The following is a 21,914-nucleotide window of genomic DNA, read 5'->3' as shown; positions in this document are numbered from 1 at the left end:
TCTGTTTGATAGAGGGCTAAGCTAAGCTAACACACCAATACAAAGCAGACAGGATGTAGTTTGGCTCCATTTACACTCACACAGAATCCAACCATGTGGCTCTTTGTTGTAGGAGTGTGGATGTGAAAGCACCACCGAACCATCACAAAACTGAATTCTCTAATTATCGCTTTTCTTTTTGCGAACACAGCGCTCTCTCTCTCTCTCTCTCACTTTAATCACTCTGCAGCTCGCCCATGCAAAGCTGCGCTGTCTTTCTCTCAACTCCCCAATAAGTTGAAACGTTGAATTTTGTTTTCATCCGCGGCTGGTGATGTGACCTTGAACTTCACATGTAACTTTATTCGTTCCTTTTTAGAGGCTGTCCTGTGTCAAATCATCTAAAATCACAGAGTGAGTAATAATCCGAGTGTTTGGGGTCATTTTAAGCGTCATGAACGTTCCCTCTCCGACCGGTTTAAACAGTGATGGTCGGTGCATCCAAAGCCTTAAATGGTTTATTCCCATTTGAATCAATGGAGGCCCAAAAATCAACAATGACAATCAGAAATACTTTATTAACCTCCAGGGAGAACTCCAGTTAAACAAATAGTCTGACATGGACTGTCTTCACTGAGCTTTGTTTTGACTTCATTGGAAACACTCTCTTCATGCATACGTCCCCAGTGCTTTTCTTATTCCTGGCACGTCGACTCAAACGTATCGAGGAGAGCTTTTCAAAACTGAAACGACACTATGTATTTGTGACCTACTTTACCAGACTTGCATAATGAGCAGGAAGCGCTAGGTGTGTCACAGACTTCAGTATAAGACACTTTCAACACTTTCTCACTTCCTCAAAAACTATTGAGTTGTTGTTTGTTTTTGTTTTTTTTCATCTTTAAATCGTGATGTCTGTTGCTCTGAATAATTGGTGGAGGAAACACATCTCTGCCATTGTGTATTCCACGGCAGACAGATAACGGTATCACCACAGCCATGTAGTGAATCATCATGTGATGTTAGGAGCTCAGTGATTGTGGCTGTTTGTGTCATTGTGCAGCTGCAGCTGTCGTGCACGCTGCGATCACTTCCCTGATGGGAGCAGAAAATGAACGAGCTGTGTAGGTGGTCTTTGCCCCATTTGAACACTTAGCACTACCATTACTATAATTATTAGTGGTATTTAACAAAAGGCACAGATGCTTGCGTAGTTTGACGGTGATGTTATCGCGGCGATAGCAATGTCAATATATTTATATCTGGACCTGGTGGTTCGAAAAAGGATATGGTGGCGAGCATATGGGCTTTGTTTTCTCCTTGGTTCACTGTTTCAAAGTGTATTCAATCTTTTCTCATCTCTATTTACAGACGGTGCCCTTAGTTCATCTGCTGTGAACAAAAAACAGAAAACAGACCATATTATCTAAGAGCGCAAGCTGGCTGCGTGCTGAGCCTCTCCACCTTTCTCTCAGCGCTCCAGTGGACAGGGAATGAGACCTAGATTCTTTCTGGGCAATTAGGGAGCCAGAGCCTGCTTACTCCCCGGAGGTGGGTTTTGACACAGTGCCTGAATTCTAATTCCACTCTTCCATACATTATTTAGAACTCTTTTAAGTCGGATTCTCCTCATTTCATTAAAGCCTCTTTACCTGCCGGCTTGTCTTCAGCTGTGCACCTTTCTGCTCCACGTCTCCTCTGGCACTCTGATGACGATCAAGGCCGCTAGCTTCAGACCACTTAAGCCCTCGCTCTTGATTTATTCGATTCTGCTCCCCAAACACCCGTCAGCTTTCCTCTCCTTTTCCTCCCTTCAACTCAATCTCCCTGATGCTCTTTCTATCAGAGCCAATTACGTAGCCCTCCACTCCTGAGTCTGAACGGACCAGAGGGGTCACCTTAATCTGTCTACGCCTGAGTATTTTCAGCATCATCACTCTTCAGATATTCATCTTCAGGGTCCCGAGGGAATTTGTTGTAAAAATAACAGCTGGGTGCAAAACCCACTGAACAGTGTGTCTCTCGCTGTTTTGTTTCTATATCAAGTCAAATGACATCATGTGACATTTCTATGAACTCTGCCGGTTAGTCAAGACGTCTTTGTCGTGCAACTCAAACAAATCCCTCACTTGTATGACCTCGACACGGTGTGTGAATGCTCTCCTGTGTGAGTGAAGAGCTGTGCTCACACAACGATGCCTACCAGTGAATTATATAACAGGGATGAAAAGGAATGGACAGAATATAAATCAATCTTATGGAACATTCAAAGTAGTTCACGTTTTTTTTCTGATTGAATATGTGCAGGCTGTTTCAGTTTCCTCTTTGTCATCGTGTGTAGAGAATCCATGGAAGCGAAGCGGATGTGTCTGGGAATAGTCACGATAGCTTGTTGCATAACTTGTGAACATTGATTTTATTACTTAACAGAGCTCCAGCCCAATTACCTAACCATCTCTGTGACCCCATTAAGTCCAGTAGAGCCGAATGTATTGATCTGATTGGTGTCCCAGCTAGTTTGCTTGGTTAGCTCTTCTTTTCTGTTCGCATTAATGGATGGATATACGGGTAGATGCAGAGAAAGCACTGTGACAACATATCTTCCAACTCTCTGCTCAGTAGCACTGTACTCTTTCAGGTTTTATATCAAGAACATCTTAGGTTTTTACCCAAACACATCTTTGTGCTTTTAAAGGAGCAGTTTGTAACTCTGAAACCTGGAGTTTAAAATGGGTACTGCAGTCTAAACTCTAAATATCACAGAGAGCTCACACAGGTCACCATGTGGTGGACACTGTAGCTTCAGTGTTTAGCCAGCTCTGCATGTGGTGGACACTGTAGCTTCAGTGTTTAGCCAGCTCTGCATGTAGAGACACTGTAGCTTCAGTGTTTAGCCAGCTCTGCATGTAGAGACACTGTAGCTTCAGTGTTTAGCCAGCTCTGCACGGGTCTGTAAAGTTTTCTGCGTTCTAACCTCTCTCCATGTTTCAAAAGCATCTCCAACATTGATCCTAGTTTGAGCAGCTTTCTGCTGCTGGAGCTTATTAGAAACATGCAGAGGCTTTTTAGCTCGGGTACAATCACTTCTATCTGAAGCAGTTCCACTGCACTGTTTTGCATTGTTGTCAGAAAAGCCGGTAATTCGACACGTTTCCTTGATATCTGATCAAATCAAATCAAACTTTATTTATAAAGCGCTTTTCATACTTTTAAAAGTAGCACAAAGTGCTTTACATGTTAACATCACATTAAAATCACATTAAAATCATTCTCATCATGATGAGACTTTAAAGTCGTTTGATGATTGAATTCAGTAGATATCAGCAGACATATTGCTCCTTTAATTATAGTAGTTCATCTTATGTGTTTTTAAAGTGCAAATACAGCGAACAACTTTCCCTTAGGGCTACTCACCATCTCATACGTGGTGACGACTTTCTTCAGGACCTCTGGTAACAGACCCTGGGGCTCCATGTTGGGGTACTGGTCATTGAGGTTAAAAACCATCAGAGGGCTGTTGTCAGGTCCAGTCAGTCGAGGGGAAAGGGCCAAAATGCACTGCTTCAGGTTCGCCACAGCGGAAAGGCCGCACAGCTCTTTAAAGGACACAATGGCATTCTGCAGAGAGAAGACGAAGAAGTGACAGCTGGGCCTGCACGCAGGTATTCTGTTTGAAACTGGCATGCAAAATGTCAGTGATATCACTCGACATCCCATGGGGCTAAAACCGAACATTGATCTGCACTGAATAACCACGAGCTGCCTGAGCTCACTCAGTACCTGTGAGAACTTTCATTTTGGCACTTGTACACTACTCATAAACACTCAGTCCACTTGGACTGACACCAGTTTTACATGGAAGTGGAACAAACACACACATACACAAAGTCTAGCCTTCCTGTGAAAGGCCAAATTTAAACCCAATATAAACAACTGGAGGGACAAACTGTGACAGGAGGGCTGAGATGTGTTATATTCTCAAGGCCAGCGGCTTGTTATCACACAATGAGTGTAATATAAACAGGACTACCAAAATAAATCCCAATACAATGCCTGAGTACACACTACATGAGACCAACCACAAAGTGTTGTGATACTCCAGTTAAGATTCATGTTCCTTTAAAGCCTTCAAAAGGGAAGAAAACCATAAATGACATCAATGTAACCTGGTGAAATAGAGTTACGACAAAGCTCCATGAGATCTGTGGAGCCTGACATGACTTACTCTCAGATCAGGACAGAAAGGTGGGATATGATCATCCTTAATTCCCTGAAATTGTTTCGCACTTGCACAACACGTAAGGATTAAATCAAATCTGATCAAGTCAAGACCGGAGGCTTTGTGTTTCTCTGTCCAGAACAGGAGCCGCTTTATTGAGACGCTCGACTTTCTGTGTAGTAAATCTGTCTATAATCTTCAATTCTGTTAAGTCTACCCGGCGACAGAAAACAGATGGGAAGAAATAGGAGCACAGTCACCACACTTGTTGGCTCAGTCGTGCACACACACATGCAGCTCAGTAGAGTTTGATCTCAGTGTCTTACCTGCATGTTTTCTCTGAGGTCCGTCGCCTCTCTCAGGGGGAGCATGGCTGTTTTGAAGACGTCGTCCACAGCCTTGATCAACAGCACTCTCATGCTGGCGTACTCTCTGCTCCTCTTGCCCTTTCGTACAGACAGTCCCCGCTTGTGTGGTTTGCCGCCTCCTCTTCGATTGGTGATGGCCACGTGGACAAACAACAACGTATGTGGCAGAACCTCCCCCGTCAGAGACTGCAGCGGTACGTGGCGAAAACCTGGCTGGAGACACTCGAAGGGGATCGTGTACTGGCCGATGAATTCGTCGCCGATGTAGTCGTCATCGAGCACCACGAAGCGCACCATCGCGAGCTCGGGGAGATTTATCTGAAACTCGAAGCTCTCATCAAACAAAGGGTTGTCCCCATTCTGGTTGACCGTTTTAGTCCTTTGTTCAGCGCAATCAGCAGGAATGCCGTGTATTTCAATATACACATAAGGGTCCACGACATCGCCTTTGGCACCTGAGCCTTTGGGCTTTGGAAAGTTTTGTCCACTGATGATCTTGATGTGTAAGAGCTGTGGAGAAACACCAGGCACTGAATCTTTAGTGTTGGCACTAAAATACGAAACCTGTTCCCTCATGATTGCCGGACGCAGCACGAAGCCGCAGTTCCCGTTCTGACGGAACCAGCCGATGTTCAAGTCCATCATGAGGCCGGGCGTCTGGTAGTTCATCGCCACAATCTGGCAGCCACACTTCCAGAAGTCCTGTGGGTTCATGTTGCTGGAGTCGATCCGCATGGGACTGGGGTAAACTCGCGCGAGGAACTTCTTATTGTAGTTAACAAAGTCACCTGGGAAGTCACTCGCACAGCGGCTTGCAAAGACCTCATTGAAAGAGCAGAGCTCCCATTGCTTCTGGCTCTGAAAAGACGTGGGGAAGTCTTTGAACTCCACCGACTTGCATAAGGTCACCAGATCAGAGAGGTCCTTGGACAGCTGGAATTTTTTGGATCCGATAGTCTGCTGTTCAGCAGATTCGATGCTCATCCGTTGAGACATCTCCGCCCCCTCGTCTTCGTCGGTCACCTCGCCTTCTGAAGCCGTGCAGTGTGTGCTCAGTTTCTTACCCTTCAGCAGGATCTTCCCCTTCAGTTCAAGGGGAGAGGGGAGGTAACAGTCCTCAGGTTTCGGATGATCGAGATGAATCCTGTCTCCGAGGATCTTCTTAAGGTGCTGGAACATGACTCTCTGCTGCTTCAGGGAGCAGTGGTTTTCTAAACACAGTATCAAAGGGAACTCGGAGGCAACAAACGCATACTTGTTGATGACATCGATGACACTGCGAAAAACAATCTGTGATGTCATCGTGTGACCGGTGTAAATAACGGGTTCATTATCGGGCCCATCCCACACGTCCAGTTCTACACTGCGACAACCCATCTTAAGGGCGCGGATATATCCTGTCACGTCAGAGGGGCCTCTGAACTGGTCCTCTATCAGGTACGTGTTGTGGGATGAATTGATGTAATAGTGGGACAGCGGCTGGTTCATGTCTTGACATACGGTTTTATGTTCAGGGTCGAATATATGGCACTCTGGAGACATGAGATAGTTAGTGAATCCATCAAGAGAGAGCCAGCCCTTTAGCTGGCCTTCTTTAGACGGTTCATATTTCTGAATGACCTCTAGGCTGGTGTCTTCACTGACTTGTGCCATGCCCTGCTCTGCCTCCAGAAATATCATCAAGTCCTTAGTATCCAGAAACTCTTTGTTACTGGAAAACTGAACAAAGAGGAAATAAATTTCTGGTCTGGTGCAAAGATCGTGAAAGACCTCGACTAACTCCTCCCTGCTCACATCAGAACCTGCTTTGTCCTTGGCTTTGTGAAGCTCCTTAAATTTCAGCTCTATTTTCACATTTTTAAGTCCAGGGTTTAGGTTTTTGACCAGCTGCACAGCAGCACATATCGTTATTTGTTTGCTGTTGTTGCTATCCGCCTCGTCGAAAAGTTCCCCCAACCAAGATGAGCGCATGTTGTTCTGACTGCTTTCTATCATGTTCAGTGTATGTTTCCCATAGGAGATCAGGTACCTGAGCCCTGTAATCCAGATGTTTGCTACATCTGCAGTGTTTGCCACCAAGTCCAGTGACTCGTAGTTCTCCCCAAAGATGACCGAGAACGCACAGTCCTCAGATATCTGATCATAAGTTCCGTTGGTTCTGAAAGTGTCTGTGTTTTTCCCCGTGCGAACCTCCTTGATGGATTTAACGTCGATTTTCGCCTTCTCTGATTCCTTTTTGGAAGGCTCCCATCTCAAAGACTGCATGTCGGCATCCAGGAGAAAGTATCGGTGGTAAACCCGTGAATTGGATCGCACTTTCTTCAGCTCGGAGCCGTCCACCATGGCACTGATGCAGTCACTCGCACTGCTGATCTTCTTCTCGGTGGGCATGCTGCTGAACGATACCGTCTTCTTTCTTTCTTTACGCTGTCTCGATCCATCCTGCAGGAAAAAAACAAAAACAGAGTGCTTGATCAAAGATCAATTCACAGGAGTTGACTGGTTAACAACTCACTGTGATTTAGACAGAACAACACCTGAAATACCTTTTTCATCACGTCTCAACTTGTGTAGTTATATAAAACATGTCTGTTCAGCTGTTGTTTCAAGGTAGCAGATAGGAATGAATGGATGCTTTGATTCTTGACATCAGCTTGAAAAGGTTGAACAAACATTTGATAGATGCATTTGATGTTAAATGTTTGACAAATGAAGAGAAGGAAGAACAGACTTGTCTTACATGGAGCACAGATGACGATGTTTGAAAATTATTATGCACATTAACTCGTCTCATTTTCAAGGTGTTTGAGGGGGAACCGTCATCACATGTATTTATCCAAGCTTTAGTGACATGAAGGCTGCGTTTTAAGATTCAGATTGTGGAAATAGAAAGTCAGTGTTTGGAATGTGCATTATAGATTTGGCTATTCTGCAAAGTCGTTGCATAAAGTGGTCGAAAACCTTTTCATATTTAGAATGCAAGACTTCCAGGATACTAATATGTCTCCCCATTACCAACACTGTTAGATAAGATATCACCTTATTGATCCCCAAGGGGGAAATTCAGGCGTTGAAGCAACAATACAGAAATGAAAAAGTCAAAACAGAACAGTAGCATAAATGTACATTTTGTGATGGCAATATGTCTATTATATAGTTTTAGTAATAGTGTTTTACAAACTCAAATCAGATTAAAGTTCACAATTTTTTTAAGTTACAGTTATTTATTTCATGTTTAATTGTTTAGGGACAAGTGACAAAACAACTCAAACACATAAAGAACAGAACCAAGCGAGCACAACAATAAACAGAGAGATCAGTGCAAGATAACACCAAATCCAGCTAAGCATGTTCTCTACAGAAGAACAGGAGAGAACACAATATCCTGTCTGCTCTGATGTTTGCCTTGCCCTTCCACACTGGTTCCCCTTTGTTGCCTCTGAACTGAATTTGCTTGGCTGAATCACAGCAGCGACTCTCCTGGGTGACTTAAGGTACCTGTCACTGTAAATCAGGAGAGACAAGAGAAAGTCTCCCCCCCAGGAGACTATCGCCCACACAAATCCAGACATCTACGCCAGCCACGTTCCCCACATTTCCAATGAACCCTGCTCGGTTCCTCCAGCGCCAGGACATCACTTTATATCTCGGATTACACAAACTCATTTCACACATTCTGAACCAGCCAAAGTCGACTCCTTGTAAATCATCGTGTAGCATTTTAATGGTCCCGCTCCATACAAAAGCAATGAATCATTTTGTCAAGTATGTGACGTTGCCAAGTTTAAGATTCCCGAGGCTGCACTCCTGCTGAAACCCTTTGATCCTAATTTTCTTTTGGGGGATTTGATGAAATGTTCAACACCTTCACAGTCTGTTGTGTAATCAAACTGAGATGTGCATACCACACATATCGTGGTGTCAAACAAGAGGGGCAAAACAACAAAACATGTTCCAGTAATAGGATGGATGAGATAACCTGTTTGTTTTCATAATGTCTGTAATCCATGCTTCTCTGAACCTTCCTTCCTCTGACATTTACATCTCCCTCCTCTTACAGTCAGTCAACAGCACGCGACACAACATCAGCCTGCTTCTATTGTTTTCTCTTTGAGTGTCCTAACAGCCCGCGACGTGACGTGTTGTTTTTACCCCGACGGCCCGTTTCTGTGTTCCTCTGTGTCGAGTCGCTCTGACACTCGCTTGTTAGCTTGCATGCCCGATGTGTGCGACATATAACCCGCGCTGTGTTAGGACACGCTGTTACATGGACCAAAGCATGCAGCAGTCTTCACACCATCACTTTTTATTGGAATATTTATTTTTTAAATTGTTTTCATAAATTCAACTTTAGTCTTCTGCCTGACTTGTTACCGTTTCTCCTACAGTCTCCTCACACTGTCATGTCTCAGTGCACACACACACACACACACACACACACAGGGATAAGCTGGGCTGCATCATATGCTTGTATGCAATTGGACAAGATGTAACAGGAAATGAATCCTGACTCACGGAGCAGCGGAGAACGCAGTCTAAGTTTGTCTATTTGTTTTCTTCATGAAGACATCCATTCAGTTGTATTGTTTGAACGTCATCAAGCAGGAGAGGCCGAAACAATGTGATCCCAACAAACAACACAACTCAAGCACAAGCGAGTGAAATGAAAAGCACTGAAGCCTGTAAGCGGGCACTTCTGCAGTAACAGAAGGACAAATGATATCATGTCAGATTGTTTTTTTCAACATGAATTCATCATTATAAATCCCATCTGTGCTTCAAGTCTGTTGCTGAAGACGAAGACTGGCATGTTGACTGTGACAGGAAGAGTCCAACACGTCTCCATATTTGGACCATGTCTCGTTCGATGTAAACATACTAATCATGTCTGCTGCTGATAGATCTTCAAACCCTTAATGCATGACTGCAGATAATCCTTCTGATCTGGGCAAGAATGTTGACTTCATGCTAACCTTGAGTCACGGACCCGTCTTCCTCATTGAAACCTTTGCTTCCTGCTTTATAGACAGGGCGGCCATGCCAGGCATTCTCCTCAGGATTTCCTTCTGCGTCCTCAAGCTGAAGTCGAAAACAATGCCGCACACACCCAGCTCTGTCTTAACATTGTTATTATTTCCTGTGGAGACCGTTGCTTATGCAACATTCCTTTATCGGCCTTTGATGGAAGTCAGAAGGCCCAGGGTGTCACCTTTGCAATAAGAAGGGCTTTATTAGTCCTTAAATGGTGCAGACAAAGACCTCCATCCGAGAGTCTCTTCATCGTTCCATCAGATAAATAACACAAATCATCTCTACTAATCTGCTCAGGCTCTACAATCCATTCTATCTTTGAAGTGGATTATTATTATTATTATTAATCCCTGAGGGGGATCACTTCACGTTACATGCTTCTGACACACACAGGCCTGAATCACACACATGCACAAGCAGGACCTGTGGACTGACATGCATTAATGGAGAGCGACCCTCCGGTTCCCAACCCAAGTCCCTTTGCACTGAGTGACAGCCATGTTAAAGTGAAATCAACAGCGCAGTCTCTCCTGACCTGGACCAAGAAACCAAAATGTTTTAAAGCTGAATACAGCTGGCCTCAGTCATGAGCTGTTCACTCACACACAGATAACTTGCATGTCGTCTTTTGTATATTGTCCAAACCCAGATTTTTGTCTCGGGTGTGTTTGGTGAAAAAGAAGGCCCTCCTTATATTTGCTTTAATAAGTTAGTGTGATTGAGAATCTGTGAGTTCAGCAGGCCAGGGTGTTGGTCATGGTGATAGAAGGGAACATTTCCTAAGTACACACTGAGTCATTGGTATTGACCAACAGTCTTGCCCCATTTCCACTTGATGTTCAACCACCACCAGTTTATAAATCAATAGTGTAGAGAGGAAACTGTTATTAGTGCTAAACCTTCAAAAACAACAAGGTTTCTAATAAATGAGAAATGATCTTATAGGAACAGAGCTGGTGTCTTTACATACTCACACAGCTCATTATCCATCAGGAGGTTAAAGTCCCGTTTTACTGAAAAGAATCTCCCTCGTTTGTTTGGAAAGTTAGAATTTAAAAATGATTTTGAAGATCTTCTGTGATCAGTAATAACAGGACTAATCCTGGAAGGCTCAGGCAGACAGTTTCAGTCTGGGCTTGGATTTTGTGAGTGAAACGACAGAGGCAAACACGGGACGACAGTGGGTATCTAAGCGCTCATCACAGATCCCACAGGAATCTGTGCTCCACTGTTCCACCTCCCTACATCCCTGACAACACACGCTCAAGGCCTGAGCATCTCAGCTGGTCTCACAAACACCATCATCCTGTAAGCGACTGGATATCACGATGTGTTGAACTCCCTTCTAACATCTATTACCTGCACTGCCTTGATGACAGAATCCTCCTCACGGCACCTTAAACACACTGACTCCCAAACAGCATCAATCCAAGTTCAGTATGAAACCAGTATTAGCATCATTTCAGTCAATCATACATCTGTTAATGTGAGAATATAAATGCAGTGACCCGTCTGTTAAACACACGGCTGTGAGACATGTTTTAAATGATCCCATCTCACGGCCCCCTTTTCTATCAAATCCAACCTCCACCTCATAAAACTCACCAAGTCATTGTGGACATTTTGGTTTCTTCAATTGAACAACATGTTTCTGTCCTGATACCGAGGGTCAGATGCTGGATGAGATCCTGGACTGCAGTTAAATCAGCATCACGACCTGCTTCACATCACAAGCTGAGGCGACAGCCTGGTTACTTAAGAAGCTCATAAATATCCCACAGCTCGAACTGTGGGATACCTGCCTTTTTAAGGATTTTAAGTCCAACCCCAGAGTAAATAATAAAAGGGCTCACTAAGCTGGTTGGCACACACAAAAAACTGTTCTCCTGAAGAGGTTCTTATACAGTAATCCTTCAAAACGTCCAAGACACAGAGAAGCAGCTGATTTCAGTGAGACGTATAATGTGTTATATCATAATCAAAATGTCCATGATATCGTTTTTAATCTAGGACCAAAACTAAAGTGGATTTAATACTAAAACATATTCTCAGCAGATAGTCCGTCAGCAGCGGGGTGGTCAGTGCGTTTCAGCTTGTGACCTTCATCCTTCAGGACGACCTTCATGAAGTCCACAAGCAGGCAGCCTGATTCATTAATAACACTGATCTCTAATCTAAAGTGTTGCTGTCCTTTGAATGTAATTAGTCTATAATAAACGTCTTTGTACTGAATATGAATCAAACTTTTTCAATTTGCATAGAACCCGTTTATAACAGCTGTGATCTGAGGATGTTATCTCCAGCTCTGCTGCATCAAACAAAGCTTTCTTTATCTCTTTCAAAGTTGAATCAACAAACCAAAAAAAAAAAATAAACAGGCCGTGTTCAAGCAGCTGAGATGTTAAAGGGGCAGAGGACGAGGATGAAAACAAATCTTCCATGTGGGAAAAAGTGACAGGAGAGCTTTGATAGACAAATCAAAACAGGAGCAATGAGTCACAAAGAAACCCTCCTGTTGATACGAAGGGAGGAGAAAAAAGATATTTTGATTTACCTGTCAGTAAAAAAGAAAAAAAAAGGTCATGGTGCTGAAACTGTCTGCAACCATGAGAACAATTTACACTACAAACACTGTGAGTGCGAAACACAATGATGAAGCCAAAACCAAATCTAGAATGTTCCTTTAACCTGATTTTGTCACCTCTTAAAATGAACCATAAAGTCTGGTGTCTGAAACACACTTTTAATATCAACACAAAAACTCTATTACAGCGACACAGCAGCCATCAGGACCGCTGGTGCAGCCTCCACCAACACCCAGCACTCACTTCCATCCATCACAATGCATGCTGGGATACACAGGGACGCACAGCCAGCTAGCAGTGTGGCATCATAATGCGTTGATGGAGAAGCAGCAGTGCACTGATAAGTCATAGTAATAAAGCTTGTGGAGGGTTGGTTTGATTGAAAAGACTCTTCAATTAAAAACAAGTGAGCAGCAGTGGAGGTGGGCAGCACCACTCCAGGCTAATGGACGTGGGCTGTGGCTCTGACCTTCACAGCTGTCAGCCTTCCTGTAGGCTGAGAACTCAACTACCATACGGGTAACCAGCAGGATTACAAACTCCACATGGTGGACTCTGATAAATGTGATGGAAAATGATCACACAGAAGAAAAATGTTTCTCATTCCTCCGGACGATCCTAAAAAGCAGACAGCATATAAACTCCATATTACACGCTACCTTTCTCTCCCCATGATGCAGAGTCATTGTCATGAGTGCAGTAATAGAATTGTTTTCCATGTGACATGACTTCTGAAATCTCATTCAGTTTACTTTATTTGCACATTGTTAAAAGAAAAGTCAAACAGGAAAAAGCTATTTCAAAAAATAAATCAAATTTGCGGTTGAGGTAGAAATGATGAGGCCTTATCTCCAAACCTCACCTTAAGAGATTAAGTAAATCAGAATACACAATATAATAGAACTCCTATGTATTCAAACAATCAATATTCAATAGCTAAACTGTAACTATAAAGTGACTCTAAAGTAGTCTTGAAAATGTTTTTATCTGGCACCCAGAAGAGAAGCACTGCATTATTAAAGTACGTATCATGTTGTTAGATTACATTTAGGAAGTGGGGATTTTTTTTTTTAGTACTCCAGCTGCTCTACACTCAAATCCCAGATGAGATTAAATCCGGTGAAGGCCCAGCTGTGTCTCTTCTGTACCATAACAGATGAGTCATCGGTCAAATGAAGTGTGAAGAGGTGTTAAACCCTGAGAGTCAACGTTTAAAGCTCCACCGTTTCCTCAAGAGATACAAGTGAGAGTCAAGTGTCTATTTCTGGAGTTCCACACGAGCAGATGTTGAAGAAGTGTCTCAATCTATTTTACTCAGTTTATAATGTTGCTCTTTTTTTCTTCGTTACCTCAAACCAAGTCTGACACAGAAGTTATGTTAGACCACCACACAGCTGCCTGACCTCTTTGGACCAAGCAGTCTGTTGCGTAACACTGGTGGGTGTATATGCAAAATTGTCAAGCAAGTGGGGCACAATTAGCATGAGAAGTCTTGAAAGAGGACTAAATATTTATATAAGTTGGTTGAAAAGTTTAAGAATAGTCCTTCCTGAGCTGAAAACCTTCATCAGAAGCATTGAAACCACTCAAATCGTCCTTGGATTTGAAATAAATGGATCATTTGCGTGGCAGTATTTCTTTCCAAAAATAGTCAAATGTACTGTTAACCAGACGAAAAACGCCTTGGGCGCCTCGGATTAATTGCTCTCCACCATTTTCCTCCAAACTGCTCTCTGAGGAACTGTTCAGAATTCACATCATCAGCTTTAAGTGTTTTGGCTCTCGGCGCTGGGAGGGAAACTCTAATGTTCCCAAATATTGATTGAACCATTAACCACAGTTACAATAACAAATTCATTAGTTAATCCACTAATGTTAATTAGAATGTTCACTCAGTGTTCGTACTTTACTACGTTTCAGACAAAGACACAAAGGTAGCCGGTGTCTTCTGCACGCAGTCTCAAAAACATTCACTTATTTATATATTTCATAGGAAAGAACAAACAATCATAAATAAAAAAACATACACGTCCTCCTCCAGTAGAGGTCGCTCTTGAAACCAAAACAAACTGTTTGACCACACCTCCTCCATGCTGAAGCGTCAACACCTCCTCCCCCCTCCCGTTCACATAAAGCAGTTATCAGCAGGAACGCGTCGTAATGAAGCTCCATTAAAGGAAAAACATTTCACTGGACCCTCCGACCGCGAGCCAATCACAATCAAGTGTTGAATCATCTGGGGGTTTTTTTATTTCGGCGATGACGTCTTGTCCCAAAGTGTGATGGCTTTCAAAGAGGTAGAAAAAATAAACACACCACCTTTAGTATGTAGATGGCTGTTTGCACGTGTACAGGGTGAGAAACGTCTCTACCTGCTGTCTAGACTCCTGTATTATTTGATCATCGAGCTGATGCTGTTGGTCGTTGGCCACTGTCCCACACTGTGGATGGAGAGCCGGTGTTTTACTCGAGATTGTCACTGTAAATCCTCAGTTGCTTGAATGACACCTACACCTTTTCTTTCTTCTGGATGAGTGAAGGAAAAGACAGAGAAATGATTCTCAAACCTGCAGTCCACATCAGGTGTAACTGAAGCAGTGTTTTCTCTGTGAACTCTCAGTTAATAATTGTACATCTAAAGCTCCGTCCTGTTGTTGACAGGAGGAAGGAACAAGCACACATAAAGTTAACAAGCATGTCATTGCAGCTTCATTTTGGACTTGACCTTTGAGGTGTTAATCCTGGATTTCAGACCTTCTCAGCTCCCGTCTGGATTTAATCACCATAAAATACTGCTGCTTTTCTGAGGGTGTGTCCTCATCAGTGTGTGTCTTTTGAAGCACATTAAAAGCAAGATAAGCGACAACATATTCCAAGCCTTATACTGTTTGCTAGGAGATCTTTACTTTGTCAACTCTGGTACATAAACCATATTTTACAGATCAACACTGAAACACGATGAATGTGTCTACAGTTGTTAGCATTGTCTTTTCACTTGCTCAAATATGTAATCAGCATAATGCAAACATGTGGGATGAATCAAACAAGTTGCCAGCGAGTAAATAATGGAACTTGGTTTGGTTTGCTGTGTGATCGTCAACAAAGTGATGGTGTGTATTTCTCCAGTAGATATGACCGTTTAACCTGACATCACCTTTTCTCCGCTTTCTAGATTAAAATATTGCCAAACTGAGCTCCACCTACAAGATGCTATCTGTTCATGCTGCTTGTTCACATCTGAGCTGTAGGGCGAGCAGAGCAGGCCCATTAACCAGAACTACAGCCAGTCTATGGCTGCGCTGCTGGAGGCGGAAGGCTCTTTTGCAGTTGTTGGATAATAACTGAGCAGCATTGATGGCCAAACTAGAATAATAATTAGTTTAACCAACTCGTGGTGCAAAGTTCAGAGTGCTTAACAGTTTAGATTAAAAGCTAGTTCCGCCTACACATATCAATAATATTAAGTGTTATAATATGAAACACATTTAAGGCAACATATTGTGAAAAATCCACTTTTACAGAGTTTTGGAACATTTATTTCTGTAACCTGAGTGTCTATCGTCCCACAACATTTGGAATAAATCCATCCAGTCCTTTTGTTTTTGGTCTGCAGAAGTCTTACCGCGCAGAGAAAAACGCTTCCTTTCAAATTTGCTCAGTTTGTGACATCACAAGTGGGAATCCCGCCCCCTCCTCTGGTATCTCCACCCATGGACTCCACCTCCAGACTAGAGTAAAACATTTGCTCAGGTCCACCATTTTAATTCTCTCTACAGAGGAGGGATGTCTTCTGGGAAAACTCAGGGGGGCAGGGTCATTGCATTTAAAGAGACACACACACCAAAACGGAGCGTTCTGAGAGAGCTGGTTTCTACAGGGTCACAAACCTCCTCTGCAGCTTGAATCATGTTATCTTTGGACCAAAGCTCAGAAACACAGATGTTTCATTTAGAGCACAGGTGGCGCTGTTTGAAAAGGGGCAAAAAGAGTATAATATGTCCCCGTTAATAAGAAGCCACTGAATCGTTCAATCAGGTCACACTTCACAGCCCCTGCACATTATTCAATTCAGGTCAAAACTGCAACAGCTTATAATGATGTTATTCCCATTCTGATCAGACCTCAATCAGAGAATGATCAAGCAACTCTGTCATGTCACAGTTCCCACTGACTGTCGGGAGAGCGAGCGGCATCAGCTCAGCATCCGATAAGGCATCCATGACGAGACAGTTTGAGAGCACTGGCAGGCTTCAAACGCTCTGCGAGTGCAATGAAGACACAAGCTGCCAATTTCACAAGACTCACTGCTGCCAACATTGTTATTACAGCTTAGTCCATTCATCCGAGGAGCCCTTTAATGTTCAACAGCAATGCAAGACAATGCTGAGGCACTTGGAATAACAACTAAGTGGTCAATTGGATTTTAATCATATCGTAACAGGCTGTTTTCTTTGGGACATAAATATAGCAATATCAAGAGTGTGTTGACATTTACAAACTAATAAAGTGTCAAACAGTCATTATTGTATAATCCACTCGAAGGCTCTGTGGACTTAACCTCAGTAGCTCAGTTTGGGAGTCTATCAAGCTTCAACATTTAGGTCAACGTGACATGTTTGAAGCTCAAATTACAAAGAGTCAAGTCTAAAGTAAACAGCTGTAGAAGTCATGTAAACACTATTTTCTCATGGTTGACAGTAACATGGATTGTGTTGGTACCAAGAGAAGATGATGAAATGCAGGCTCGGATCAGGCTGTCTTTAGCGCTCTGCAGTAAGCATCGTTCAGGTACGAGGCAACTCAAATGTTTTACAGGGGCGTAACTCATTCATATTTAATGACAACAGAAACAACAGAAACAAAGTAAGCCCAAACAATGAAGACATTAAAAGAAGTTATTGTCTTTTTTTCTAGAGAGCTGCAGTAAACGCTGTTTGGAGAGTTTTGCGTTGACCTTCGGTTTTTAAAAAGCTCCTCCTACAGGTGCTTCAAATAAAGACTGTAAGCCTCCTCCTCTGAGGTTAGAATGCTTCTCAGTGTAAAATCAGCCCATGTGGAGTTTAATCCAACTCGTTATACAAGACTCTGAGGGGAAACAGATCTTTGTCTCTCCCCTGTAATTTTTAATAAATATGTTAGAAGTGACCGTCAGTGCGTTATAAATATATCATTTAGTGACAGCACTGATTCTGAGGATCCTTTACATGACAGTGGTGCAGATATGTAATTATGGATAACTCCATGCCATTTTAAGTATAAGTATTCTCCTTTCTGTGAGTCATTGCTTATTGGAGTAAAATATTCATAAAAGTCATCAAACAGGCGAAAAAAAACCCCACTACTCCCGTTAATGTGGCAGAAGTGTAATCACTGGCAGGTCATCGGAGTTACCCTTGGAGTAAGAGGAGGCGGCGGCAGGCGGCTCTCGCGTGCATCGCTGACACCTGAGCTGATGAATGAATGCCTTAGACACACGAGGGCACAATGAGCGAGTGTGAGACAGCAGAAGGCAAAACAACCCTACATCAAGGAGGGGTGTCACAAGAGCTGTAATTAATTACCCCATCAAGAGCCAGTGGCATTGGTTTGGGCAAATTGATTACACTCAGTCATGCAAGCTGCAGAGCTCACAGTCATATGCAGCATCTCTCTCTCTCTCTCTCTCTCTCTCTCTCTCTCTCTCTGAAGAGGTGAGTTCAGGTTTATTTCTGTCATTTCTCAGAGCTACGTCTCTGCTCTGCTGGCGTGTTTTGACTGAGCTCGAGTTTTCATCTGTGACACGATCAAACTGACAGACGTATGGTTTGACACGTCGGCTGAGCCTCGAACCTGAAGGAAGTGACAAAGCTTTTCTTTCCTCACGACATCTTCCATTTGCTTCATTCAAAGACTTTCATTCTGAAACACTGATGATAGAAAGACGACTTTTTGTTGACCTGCAGACTTTTAGTATTTTAATTATGCACGTGAGTAAAGCATGCTGCTGCAAAAGTACAACAGACAGACAAAGGATCATCCTGTACCTTTACTGTCCACACTAATCCTATCTACTTCTGTGTTCCTTAAACATGTTATGGTGTAACTTTCAACTCTATAAAGTAAATGTGCCCGTCCTATGGGACCCTGCCTGACAGGTACGAAAAGCTCAGAGAAGCGCTGGTGCATTAAAGCAGACTACTTGAAGCTGTCGGACTTGACTGAGCGTGGATACTCAGAGTGAATGAGTTCAAGTTAGCTTTCTTGCTCGAGGCCTCTTCAACAGTCAATGCAGGAGAGATTCAGTTTCACACCTAATTCCCCTGATTCATTGTTCTTCATTTCTCTGTGTGGTCGTCTAAAGTACAACGTTTACCCATTCAAGTGAAGGTACTCAAATGGAGTAATGTGCTGTACTATATACACCTGTAAGTACGAAGCACAATGAATCAGGCTGCAGGATGGAAGCATCAGGGTTTTTAGAAATAAACAGCATTCTACATTAAAAACTACTTGACAAGCATCGTTTACTTTGTCTCAGGATGAAGCACTATCTAAACACGTGAACATCAGTCGCTAACATGTACAGTGTGTGAAGTCTTAGAGCTGAAGGAAACTTTACCTGTCAAATAGAAACGAGGAGAGCACAGAGTAGCTCGGTGCAGAAAGACGTTCAGTGAAAACTTTCTGACAAAGACATGAAAGACTCGTCAGCACACAAAGAGAAGGATGAAGAGGAGCAGCAGGCATGTGCACAAGGGGAGGGCTTAATAATATCTCTAAGACTTCACAGTAACCTACAAAAACATACATTTAGCTGTTTTTGTTCCCTCTTCTCCTCTCTCAACAATAGCACAGGACTTTACCTTTATTACACATTTAAAAGGTGAATTCAGACTCCTCTCACAGGAGCCCTGTCTCCCGACTCTGTTTAGCGTGCTCTGTAATTCTTGCTTTTTTTGCTGCGAGAGTGGATGATCAAATTAGATGAGACAAATAATTCATTTTGGTCCAAACACACCTTGGCTTGACGTGCTCTGAACTGTGTAATTCCGAACACGCTTCCAGGCCGGCTGCGTGTGATTCCTGCCTGAGACTGTAAGACAGCCCTGCTGTTCCCCCAGAGCTGACACTGTGTTGTTTTCCCATCGAGCAGATTGAAACACCGACTTTGTTTTAGACTCTGAGCAAAACTGTGAAACGAGTATTTTGAAGTGATTGTCTTTGCTCAACAGGATCTGAGGTGAGATGTGAAGTGTGGCAACAGGCTCCTTGTTTATCCGGCAACTGGCCACCCACATGCAACATGGCTAGAAGTGACGCGTGAAGACAGTTTAAACGGATGAATAAACTCCTAAGCTATTGTTCAAGTTATGCACAAGTGCCTCTGTAACACTGAACATACACTGCTCTGTTGTTCATGTGCTGCCTGTGTTGACGTAATGTTGATGAACTCTGCTGATTACATTTTATTTTGAAATTGACCAGATGCTCTGCGCCTTTTTCTTTTCTGACTTCCTGTCTGAATCCATCAATTTCTGTGTGTTCAGCCTGAGACGTGCTTGTTGGGGAGTGTTCGGTGCACGTGTGTCGTGTTTATAGAGAGCGTGCGGCTCCAGGTTCAAATGGGACCTGCGGGTTGATGTTCCCTGGTTTCTGACTCGACCCTCTGTCCTATCTCTAGAATAAAGGCTGAATCGTTGATTTTGAATGTTCAACAGTCTAAACATCAGGGATCTATTTTCAGCAGGTCAAAGTCTCGTCTTTGACAAAATGAACGCTGATGAAAAAGATGTTTCACAGAGAAAACAACCAGCCAATCAAATGACTAGAAAGCTTTTGTCCTTACTGGAGGTATCACTATTGTTATTATTCTGGTGAGAAGAAGGTAACCTTATTAGTGCAAAACTAAAAAAATCTTTTGAGTCGCTCTGAGTCAACAGATGGAAAAACTGCTGTCACAGTTTGCTATTTCACGGAGATGATGTGGTCCAAAATGGTTTACAGGCAATGAAAAATAAACACGTAATTCTGTAGCATTAAACTGTTTACCAGTGTAACCATTAGCATGTCAGCAAAAGTCCGTTTCCCCCGGAGCAGAAGCAACAGTTTGAAATAAACTACGTGTACTAACGGAAAGTGAGTGGGTTTGGAGTAGTTCTTGAAAATTGGCAATCAGTTGAAGCACGAGTGGGAAGGTGAGTGTGTTCTGAGTGAGTATACCTCAAAGTTCAGAATTCAGGAAACCTCTTATTAATACATTTGCGAAGGGTTTTCAGCTGAGGACTGTAAGTTTGACTTTCCTGACACCACACAAACATTTTAGGAAGAAAAGGTCTAAGTATAGATGTTCTATTAGCTTCCCCTCAGTCACCACACAAGCATGCATGCTTACACACCCACAACACCAAATATGTTCCAACAGAAACCTTTATAGAAGATTATTGTTCCGCACTCAGCATTAAGGCTGCTGTGGTTGGTGTTGTCCCGACCACATCCTCCCATCACTTCAGAGAAGCTCTTTTACCAAGAATGGAGGGCTCTGCCTTACAGTGTGAAACTGGCTGCCTTGTTAACACTCTTGCAACCCTGCGCAGCCCTCCTATCAGTTCAATATTCGATTGTCCTGGCTGTCAAAAACAAAAGAGCGCCTCAGAGAATGTATCGGCGTGCAGAGGGGTCACAGCTCGCTGCATGGCTGTTTGCAAAATGATCGCACAAACAGAAAACGAGGGACAAGATCATTCCTGGAGGAGTTGTGAGGGTGTTTGCTGTGCTTGTTTGAAGAATAAAATCAAGAGTTAATAGCTACATGATTTTGTGAATGAGAGGACTTTTTTTTTACTTTTCTATGTCTGGGATGCAAGAAATGTGGGAACCACAATGATCAAACAAAGTCCTGAAAGGTTTGGAAAGTTTGGGTGGAATTCAACATTACCCCAGATGGATCACCTGCTGCTCTCAGCAAGCGCTCCTGAGCAGTTTGGGGTTCGGTGCATTGCTCAGGGGCACCTCAACAGTGCTCAGGAAGTTGACAGCATGCTAGGTGTCAGAGTTACCTACTGCTCCTTTAAAGCACTATCATTGACCACAAAATCACATGATGTTCCTTTGCTTGTGCATGAGAAGCATTAATCTCAGTTTCTGAGGTTAAAAAAAAGAGGTCAATGTGGAAGTCCGATAAACTGCAGTTCCTCAAGTGACCACCAGCTGCATATGTCCCAGTTGTCCAATCAGCACTTGTGTTAGAATGCTTATCTCGACAGCAGAAATAAACGTGTGTCCCACTTCAAAAAACGTGTCTGGCATCAATAGCTAAAGTTTTTTTTTGTCATGACACAACCTTGGTAACAGTCACCGTTCTTCCAATGCTAACTTGGCATGACGTTCATTTTGGCTGCAGCTTATCGGGAGTCAGCATTTCTGCTGTGAGTCATTGGTTGTTTATCTATGTGTGTTCTGTTGCTAAGCAAATCCCACAAATTAATCTCAAACTAACCTGTTGAGCCATTCACATATTTCTAGTGCCTTGCCATGAAGGTTCTCATTGTTCAGTTTGATATGGCACTTCAAGGTCATTTGAGCTCCATCTGAGGTCATGAAGGTCATTCAGAATGATGTACTGTGTCTGCATGGATACCCTGGCACTGGTCTACCATGCCCAAACCTCTGGTCCAGTTCACTACATTGGAGAGGGGCATTCATCTTGACAGGAACAGGATTTATAAAGAAGCCTTTGTCATTTCTTAAAATACG

The 21,914-nt window shown here is 43.0% G+C and overlaps 1 protein-coding gene across 1 annotated transcript in view; it reads right to left on the bottom strand.

Moving 5' to 3' along the window:
* Window positions 1-21,914, bottom strand: part of plcl2 (phospholipase C like 2) — a 37,179-nt gene that overhangs the window by 11,599 nt on the left and 3,666 nt on the right. The window contains exons 3-4 of the mRNA XM_079344202.1: window positions 4,525-7,008; window positions 3,394-3,597 (exon numbers count right to left, since the gene is read on the bottom strand). Of these exons, the coding sequence (XP_079200328.1) occupies window positions 3,394-3,597; window positions 4,525-7,008 (2,688 nt within the window). The remainder of the gene's footprint in view (window positions 1-3,393; window positions 3,598-4,524; window positions 7,009-21,914) is intronic.

This window comes from Symphodus melops (assembly GCF_947650265.1).
Source record: "Symphodus melops genome assembly, chromosome: 5".
NCBI lineage: Eukaryota > Metazoa > Chordata > Actinopteri > Labriformes > Labridae > Symphodus > Symphodus melops.
This window is presented reverse-complemented; position numbering and strand designations above follow the sequence as displayed.